Source organism: Amphiura filiformis, chromosome 17 (assembly GCF_039555335.1).
Source record: "Amphiura filiformis chromosome 17, Afil_fr2py, whole genome shotgun sequence".
Taxonomy (NCBI): Eukaryota; Metazoa; Echinodermata; class Ophiuroidea; order Amphilepidida; family Amphiuridae; genus Amphiura; species Amphiura filiformis.
Genome location: NC_092644.1, coordinates 43,904,036 through 43,914,477, shown reverse-complemented (window position 1 = coordinate 43,914,477; position 10,442 = coordinate 43,904,036). Strand labels below are relative to the sequence as shown.

Below are 10,442 nucleotides of genomic sequence, written 5' to 3'. Positions count from 1 at the left end.
CTTCAGGTGCACAACATGGATTTACCGTAATTACGCTTAGTAAGCCTATATATATTGAATACAAAAATGAACACATAATTACATTTAACTATTTGATATTAATATGTATAATGCTAAAATAATAATATAAATATAACATTCCATTTACAGATAAACATAGCAGCATACGGCAGCTATTACAATCCTTTCACATGAATAAAAAAAATCAACTTATAAAATATTGTCCAGTTTTATAGTTTTCTGCTCAAGCAAAATGTCAATCCATTGTGTAACACTGGAAAAGAATGAATGAACACAGCCTGTAATTTCCCTGTACTCCAACACAATGTTTCACTAGGTCCGGGGTAAGAGGTAAAAATATAGATGGCGCAATCAGCAACCATACTACTACCCCACTGCAATCTTTCTAATAATAAATTGTCTACCTATCAAGATTTGCGCCCTCAGAATTTTACAAATCCTCCAACATGTCCAATACCAACATGTGTGTGAGGGCAATATCATTCCATCGGGGTAATACCGACAGCTATTTTGTCCCGGACACTCTGTTGACTTAGAGCTACTTAGAAACTGCCCATTTCATGGACTCCTCCTGAAGGATGACTATAATCAGCTGCTAAGTCTGGTTCAGATTGCGATAGTTGGGCGAAGCGGCCAAACTTCGGTCCGCGGTTTTGTAACGGGGAACGCCTCTTGCCGACTAGTGACGCATAGCGAATCTGATCCAGGGAGGAAGATGGAACTTCGGCATCTACCAAGCCACCTATGTAATGAATAATAAAATGAATATGATTAGAATATTAATTAATTTAGAATGGACAAAGGCGTAAACACATACTATATTTCCTTGATACATTTTCGGGAAATTCCAACTTTCGGCCTACCATGTATACAGAAATATTTTCTCAAATGGCACCGACATCGACACCCGTACGTATCTTCAAAAGCCATGAACAAAAGCCATGTTCAGATGGTAACTTAGTGGCCCTACAGACCTTTTATTCGATGTAGAATATTTGATTTAACTATACGTTACTTAATCTATTCCCATTCTGTTTCCAGTAATGTTTAAGTTCTAACGAATGTTTGATGACGTAACTTGAATCAATAATATATTTCTACCAGATATTCTATACCACATATTATCGACAGTGGGGGGGGGGGCAGGGGGCCGGTGCCCGTGCCCGCCGGTAAGTCCGTCGGTAGACGGAAGGCGTTGTTGGAAAACAATTACGTGTTTTTATGTTAGTACCGCCTATTATACTTTTTTTCTTTTTTTTTTTTTGCTCTTCACTTTTTCAAACCATGCAAAAAAATTTTGGGTCAACAAATCACAACTTCCGTCGGTAAAAATATTTCCGTCGATACATTTACAAGTTGTGCCCCCTCGGTTCCAAAATCCTGGCTACGCTACTGGACTAAACAAAATATGCGTTATGTGATTAATTTTGCATTTTTCTCAAAAAATAACTACACACTGGTAACAAAGGTTATGTATATTATAGGGGCAAGGAATCCAATTACTTCACTGAAATTTCAGTGATTCAAGACAAGTGGTTCATTATATATGCATTATGTGTTAAGAAATGAGGTACATTCCAGCGGTACCCCTATTCTTATCATAAATAACGCACCGCTTGTCTTGAGTTACTGAAATTCCAGTGTAGTAACTGGATTCCTTGCCCCTACAATATACATAACTTTTGTTACCAGTGTGTTATTATTTTTTGAGAAAAATGCAAAAATAGTCACAAATTTATCAAGGGGTGTATTAACACCTTAATACTCGACTTTATTTTATCAGAGGAGCCACTGCTTCAAAATCACCTTCCAATTAAACATGTTAATTATTGTCCTGGTTTGAGTTCTTCCCATAATTTTATCAAATGTTTCTTACCTTTAGCTGCAGCTGCAAGCTTCTCTTTCAACATCTCACTGGCATGGCTGCTTGCAAGTGACGGCGTCGGGGATCCGGGAATAGACTGTTCGTCACGAATCAAAGACATAATGTCTGGTTCTGATCTCGTCCTCTGCCAACTGCCAAAACTATTGTGCCAGCTTGGATCTGAAAGACATCTACTCGCAGTATCCTTCGGTGTATAACCTGTAAGTTTCACATTTGTCGTCTTTGGTGTGACGACTTCAGTAAGTTCAAGCTCATGGCGGACCTTCTTGCTGTCCAATTGAGCCCTTGGCTTTCGACGTCTGAAGGATTGACGTGGAGAATAAAGTTCATCATCTGAAGAAGATGCAGTTTTGAGTTGTGAAAGATTTGGGTACAAGAGGTCATAAGTGCAGCACACACGTACGTCGTCATCTTCAGAGAACGATTCATCTGAAGAATGATGTTCCGGCTCGTCGGACCAATAGTGCGGCTCTGCATATGATGAATATGGGGAAGTGAAATCTAGCACGGCTTGCCAGTGTTCTGTATCTGTATCAGAATCATGCGTATCTGGCTCCGAGTCAGAACCAGGAGAGTCTTTCTTATCTGGAGAGAAGAAGTTATCAATTGCCTCATAGGAGTCGAAAAACTCGGCTAAATCTTGAACTGATCGATCAAATTTGGGTGGACCCTGAGGAAGCTTTGATTGAGACTTCGTTGGATCATTTGGATCAATTTCTCCGTTTAGCAAGTCCGATAGCCGCGTGATCATTCCTCTTGGAATTGGCAGCTTGGCGATTTGTTCTGGAGTAACTCGAGGTGGAACTGGTGATTTAGATCTTGGCGGTGATAGACTGGAACCCGGACGTGGAGAACCTTTGCTGTCGTGTGAGACATTCAATCTGAACGGCTTGCTCTGATGAGGTAAATCTGGACTACCCGTAGAAATTCGTAGTAATGATCGATTACTGTATGTGGTTGACGTAGTTTGTCTTCTGAAATCCATGGTAGGTGTTACATGTCGATAATCTGAACTGTGATGAGATCGTCTTGAGTCACTGAAGAGCAAAGAGATAGAAGTTTCCATTGGTTTATACCTGGTGAACCCTCCTGTATTACGTCGGTTAGGATAGATTTCGTGATTGAGCAAGAAGTGGATAAGCTTAACTGGGTCATCTGTAATAATGACTTGAGACAGTCGTAAATCTCGTCTTATTTGCTCAAGCTCATCAATATCTTCCGAACTGCTATCTGAGAATGAGGAGACGGACGACAGAATTGGAGAAAGACTGGTGAAAGGCGTAGGTCTACCACCCCGAGATAATGATGTCGTCAGAGTCGAAGATGTGTTAGATATTATTGCAGTAGTATAACCGGGATGTGATGACTGTACTACGATGACCTGTGTACCAGGTGGCAAGACTCTATTAGATGAATGGAGGTTAGCAGTAGATTGGTAAGGAGAAATAGTGGAAAGAGTTGAGGCGAGTTGTTGTCGTGATGTTCCCAAGCTGCCATCGCGATCAAATCTGGACATGTAGGAATCCTTAGGATCAGATGGTACATCATCATACCTTGTGTATGTGTATGTGTGTCGTGGTGTTTCCAAGCTGCCATCGCGATCAAATCGGGACATGTAGGAATCCGTAGAATCAGATGGTACATCGTCATACCTTGTGTATGTGTATCTGTACTGGCTAGATGATTCTGGTTTTGGATCTCTTGACGTAGATCTGAGGCTGTAATCGAGCCGTGAGAACAAATTTTGAGTTGTTGGACTCAGTGCTATGTATCTTTTTCTTTTTTCAGCCTTGTTGATCATCTTTTCCCTTTTCAGCCTTGTTGATCATCTTTTTCCTTTTTCAGCCTTGTTGATCATCTTTTCCCTTTTCCCTTTTTCAGCCTTGTTGATCATCTTTTTCCCTTTTCAGCCTTGTTGATCCTCTTTTTCTTTTTTTCAGCCTTGTTGATCATCTTTTCTCTTTTTCAGCCTTGTTGATCATCTTTTTCTTTTTTCAGCCTTGTTGACCATCTTTTTCTTTTTTCAGCCTTGTTGATCATCTTTTCCCTTTTCAGCCTTGTTGATCATCTTTTCCCTTTTCAGCCTTGTTGATCATCTTTTCCCTTTTCAGCCTTGTTGATCATCTTTTCCCTTTTCAGCCTTGTTGATCATCTTTTCCCTTTTTCAGCCTTGTTGATCATCTTTTCCTTTTCAGCCTTGTTGATCATCTTTTCCCTTTTCAGCCTTGTTGATCATCTTTTTCTTTTTCAGCCTTGTTGATCATCTTTTTCTTTTTTCAGCCTTGTTGATCATCTTTTTCTATTTTCAGCCTTGTTGATCATCTTTTTCTTTTTTCAGCCTTGTTTATCATCTTTTTCTTTTTTCAGCCTTGTTGATCATCTTTTTTCTTTTTTCAGCCTTGTTGATAATTTTTTTCTTTTTTTCAGTTGTTGATCATCTTTTCTTTTTCAGCCTTGTTGATCATCTTTTTCTTTTTTCAGCCTTGTTGATCATCTTTTTCTTTTTTTCAGCCTTGTTGATCATCTTTTCCCTTTTCAGCCTTGTTGATCATCTTTTCCCTTTTTCAGCCTTGTTGATCATCTTTTCCCTTTTCAGCCTTGTTGATCATCTTTTCCCTTGTCAGCCTTGTTGATCATCTTTTCCCTTTTTCAGCCTTGTTGATCATCTTTTCCCTTTTTCAGCCTTGTTGATCATCTTTTCCCTTTTCAGCCTTGTTGATCATCTTTTTCTTTTTTCAGCCTTGTTGATCATCTTTTTCTTTTTTCAGCCTTGTTGATCACCTTTTCCCTTTTTCAGCCTTGTTGATCATCTTTTTCCTTTTTCAGCCTTGTTGATCATCTTTTCCCTTTTCAGCCTTGTTGATAATTTTTTCCCTTTTCAGCCTTGTTGATCATCTTTTCCCTTTTCAGCCTTGTTGATCATCTTTTTCCTTTTGATCATCTTTTCCCTTTTCAGCCTTGTTGATCTTTTCCCTTTTCTTGTTGATCATCTTTTTCCTTTTTCAGCCTTGTTGATCATCTTTTCCCTTTTTTCAATCTTGTTGATCATCTTTTCCCTTTTTTCAGCCGTGTTGATCATCTTTTTCTTTTTTTCAGCCTTGTTGATCATCTTTTCCTTTTTTCAGCCTTGTTGATCATCTTTTCCCTTTTTTCAGCCTTGTTGATCATCTTTTCCCTTTTCAGCCTTGTTGATCATCTTTTCCCTTTTTCCGCCTTGTTGATCATCTTTTTTCTTTTTTCAGCCTTGTTGATCACCTTTTCCCTTTTCAGCCTTGTTGATCATCTTTTCCCTTTTCAGCCTTGTTGATCATCTTTTCCCTTTTCAGCCTTGTTGATCATCTTTTCCCTTTTCAGCCTTGTTGATCATCTTTTCCCTTTTCAGCCTTGTTGATCATCTTTTTTCCTTTTTCAGCCTTGTTGATCATCTTTTTCCTTTTTCAGCCTTGTTGATCATCTTTTCCCTTTTTCAGCCTTGTTGATCATCTTTTCCCTTTTCAGCCTTGTTGATCATCTTTTTCCTTTTTCAGCCTTGTTGATCATCTTTTCCTTTTTCAGCCTTGTTGATCATCTTTTCCCTTTTCAGCCTTGTTGATCATCTTTTCCCTTTTTCAGCCTTGTTGATCATCTTTTTCTTTTTTCAGCCTTGTTGATCATCTTTTTCTTTTTTCAGCCTTGTTGATCATCTTTTTCTTTTTTCAGCCTTGTTGATCATCTTTTTCTTTTTTCAGCCTTGTTGATCATCTTTTTCTTTTTTTTTTCAGCCTTGTTGATCATCTTATTCTTTTTTCAGCCTTGTTGATCATCTTTTCCCTTTTTTCAGCCTTGTTAATCACCTTTTCCCTTTTTCAGCCTTGTTGATCATCTTTTCCCTTTTTCAGCCTTGTTGATCATCTTTTCCCTTTTTCAGCCTTGTTGATCATCTTTTCCTTTTTTGCCTTGTTGATCATCTTTTTCTTTTTTCAACCTTGTTGATCATCTTTTCCCTTCTCAGCCTTAATTGTTGATCATCTCTTTCTTTTTTCAGCCTTGTTGATCACCTTTTCTCTTTTTCAGCCTTGTTGATCATCTTTAATGACATGTGACCCAGATACCACACCACTGGAAACAACGCTATTAAATATGTTTGTTATACGATAACGGGGGGGGAGGGGTCAAAAAGTTTTCGAGCGAAAAATTTCAGGAAGACCAGCCCCCTACTAAAGTATTAATGAACACTCCTTAAGGGTGTCATCATCATGTTTTACAGTTTTAGCACTCCGTTTGGAAATTTTAATTACAATTTTAGCCCAAAATTATTGCACAGTCACTAATTTTATCCAACTAAAAATGTACACAATAAGGGACCGTTCACAAACACTTGTAAGGGGCGCCTGATGCAAAAAATTTCATCGCGAAAATTTTTCGCCCCCCCCCCTTTATAGACCTCAAAATTTCGCCCCCTTTTTGACATGAAAATTATGGGTCAACCCCATATATAAACTTAATTTTTCCAGGAAAATTTGTGGTCATTTTTTCAGGGCCCCCTTAGGAGGGTCAAAAATTTCAGACCCCCCTTTTGCATCAGCCCCCATAACAAGTGTTAGTGAACGGTCCCTTAACAGTGTGAAAATGACACAATTGGCACCCCTGCTTTGGACACCCTGCAACACTTTGTTAAAGTAACAGGCCCTAATATATGCAATAAAATTAAATTTGTACTGCCAATTGCCAATAAGTGTTCCACCAAATGACTTGTCCTTCATTTGAGGGCACACCCCCTTAGACAACTCCCTGTCTGCATGAGCTTCCCTGCATCGCAGCCATTTTTTTTAAACATTTTTCCTCAACTGATTGCTTTATATAATTCCGCCCCTGACTCACACTATAATAATGGTCGAGTGAAAAACTTCACAAAAGTTTTCTTGTTACAATAAAATTTATTAAGACTATATAAACATGATAAAATCTGCATTTTGCATAACATACTGTGCAAGAGCTACATACAGGCAACATATAGAAAGGTTTTTATTTATTTATATATTTTATCACTCTATTATATCGGACATGTAATATTTTATTACAAACATCTCTGGTTATTACTTCATGTAATTTTACACGAAATTAGTGTTAAGAGTTATATGGTTAGTTTAGGTTTAGGTATATTAGCTTACACGAAGAATCAACCCATTTTGCTTAGCATGTGCTGGTTTTTGGTTTTCAACCATTTTTATGAACATGTTTTCTATCAGCAGTTTCAATTCGTTGGATATGTATATATTATATCTTTCAAAATGAATTCTAAATCAAATTACTGTGACTTCTGTATAGCGTTTCTCACACATGAAAGTTGGTGTAAGTCATATTTACTTTTACTTTTCAATGGGTGTTTCCCTGAAAAGGATGCTATTGAGACCTCAAAACGAAACTTCGTAAAATTATAGGACTATGACTTTTCATTTTGCCCTAGTAACTTTAATTGTAAACTTCGATTCTTACTTACACCCAATATACAATTATCACTGCAAAAACTGTGTAGGCTTACTATTAGCAATTTAACACTTATCTTGTTATTACTTGTTCTAGAGTATTTGATGGATGGCCATTGAATATTGACGTTCAGGAATTTGTCATACCGTAAAACCCCGTCTACAAGCATATAGTGTGCTTCTGATGAAAGCTACATTAATCCAGTCGCCATTATGGAGTTTGAGCAAATACATTACGGATCCAAGCATATACAAACAAGTATTATTTTAAGACCGATCTATTGTATTGGTATATTAACGTTGGCTTTGAATTAATTAAGCTTTTATATATTAAAAAAACACTATATATGCTTGTAGACGGGGTTTTACGGTATATACGTTTAGAACTTCTCTCAAAACAAGTTTAGATTTATATACTATCGGAAACATCTAGCTAGTCATAATGTTTGTGCCCAAAAAAATGCGGATTTATTCGCTAAGCAAAATATCATCAAATTATTTTGTATTTATACGTTCTGTTAAGGTGGTACTACACCCCTGGCCAATTTTGTACCTATTTTTGCATTTTTCTCAAAAATTATAGCGTATTGGTGACAAGTAAGATAGGGGCAAGGACTACAACTATTGCACTGGAAATTTTATTTCAGCCCAGACAACAGTTGTGGAGTTACAGTCAAAAATGAGGGAAAACCAATATTTGATCAATAAATCAATAACTACTTGTCTCGAGTCACTGAAATTCCAGTGTACGAACTGGATTCCTTGCCCCTAGAATATACATAACCTTTGTTACCAGCGTGTTATTAGTTTTTGAGAAAAATGTAAAAATAGTCACATATTTACCAAGGGGTGTAGTACCACCTTAACAGAGCGAAATTACACTGCATAATTATATGTATCGCAAACGCGAAACGCAAACTCGGAATCAACAGATATTTGGGGAATAAACTTTATTCGTGAATATCTGCTCAAACATAATTATAGGCCTACCATAAAAAGGGGATGCTAGATTCCCAAAATACTCCCTGTAATTGCTAAACACAGTTTTTGGAGTGTGTTATATTATTTTAGCCTGCTATTGCACTAAATTAAAACGTCATTATAACCTAAACACATTAAACAGGAAAATCAAATTCACACAATATCAGTTTTTTTAATCCAAATGTTACTTTGAAACACAAACCAAAAACATCTTGACACAAGTTTTATTCGGAAGATTATAGGTTCATTTTCACATTTTGCAAATCATTAATTCGATTTGTTGAAGCCCATGCTACGGATATACTTGCCCCGCCACCAAATATCATAATTATTGGTTATAAAATAAAACAAAACTAAATTTCTGTACATTGCATAGATTAAAAGATAAATCAATTCCTGTGTTTCAACATAGTTATACAAAAACTGACATTTTTTACTTAACAACAAGTAACCCAGTACTCTTATTGGCCTCTTATTAATACAGTTCATAATACATATTTAACAAAATAAACGAAAAAGAAAAATACACAAGACAAGAAAAAGACTATTTTTGGTTATTTTGCATGGCAAGATTTCTTGCAGTCCTCCAAATGTATTACAGGGCTATAATAATGTATTTTTTTAAATCTTTCCAATTTCATTCGGTTAATTACAAAAGACTTGACCAAGACAACGACAAGCGGTTTTTAGCTTGACTTATATAGTCGTATTTAAAAAAATTACAATATACCATAAAAACTCGATAGTTAGCATAATTATGTGCTTACTATCAAGCGCTTTTAAAACATATGCAAACATGAAATACCCCATCCACAAAAGTGTAAAGGGTTTTGAGCAAATCATCGATACACGTACATGTAGTTATACAAACAAGTACCAGCATTGAAATTTGTGTCTCAACCCCATTAGCTCACTTGGTAAAGCCCCAGTCTTTGGTACAATTTCATGTTTTCAAAATCGCTCGATAGTAAGCACATACTAACTATCGAGTTTTTACGGTATATTGCCGTACAAATAAATCTCAAGACTGAGGTCTTAAAAGAGTTGCGGTTGCCTGTTTTGCCTATCTGAAATCGACTGCTATATGGCAATAACGCTGATCCTGCAACCTAGTCCCCTCAAATGTGTGATTTATCAGTCATGTGATAAATATTCTGGGGACTACAATGTAAGCTAATGTAGTCATGAGCTGCAGGATCTAGGTTGCTGCTCCGCAAAAGCTCCAAAAGACAAGCCTGTCGCGATTTGTGCGTTCGCAAACCTTCGGACATTTAACCTACGCCGAAGAGTGGCGAAGACAGATTAGGTTAGACAATCTCATGACAAAATGTGGTATAAAACAATATTACTTCAGGTGTACAACATGGATTTAACGTAATTACGCTTACAGATATTGAATACAAAAATGAACACATAATTACATTTAACTATTTGATATTAATATGTATAATGTTAAAATAATAATATAAATATGACATTCCATTTACAGATAAATATAGCAGCATACGGCAGCTATAATCCTTTCACATGAATAAAAAAAATCAACTTATAAAAATATTGTCCAGTTTTATAGTTTTCTGCTCAAGCAAAATGTCAATCCATTGTGTAAAACTGGAAAAGAATGAACACAGCCTTTAAGGGACTGTTCACAAACACTTGTTAGGGGGGCCTGATGCAAAAAGGGGAAGCCTGAAAATTTTTGACCCTCCTAAGGGGAGGGGGGCCTGAAAAAATGACCACAAATGTTCCTGGGAAAATTGAGTTTATAGGCTTTTCTATGGGGTTGACCCATATAATTTTCATGAAAAAAAAAAAGGGGGGTGAGGGCTCTAAAATTTGTGAGATCTTAAGGGCTGGGGTATGAACGTTTGGACAGTATTTATTGTGGGACATTAGAGCACATCAGACATATCAAATTGCATTCTGAATACCAAGAATGTCCTCCTGATATCAAATAACTTTGATTTTTTGAAATTCGCAATGTAATACACATTTTATGGCAAATGATTAAAAATTGATATTTTTGATATTTAACAGTACTTGAAGTAAACTTTGTAAATCTGATGATTTAACTTAAAGTGTATGTAGGT

At 36.6% G+C, this 10,442-nt stretch overlaps 1 protein-coding gene across 1 annotated transcript in view; it reads right to left on the bottom strand.

Moving 5' to 3' along the window:
- Positions 1-401: 401 nt before the first annotated feature.
- LOC140138265 (uncharacterized) overlaps positions 402-10,442 on the bottom strand; it is a 59,188-nt gene continuing 49,147 nt past the window's right edge. Inside the window, 2 exon segments of the mRNA XM_072160179.1 lie at positions 402-763; positions 1,898-3,695. Coding sequence (XP_072016280.1) covers positions 564-763; positions 1,898-3,695 — 1,998 coding nt within the window. The 3' untranslated portion in view covers positions 402-563.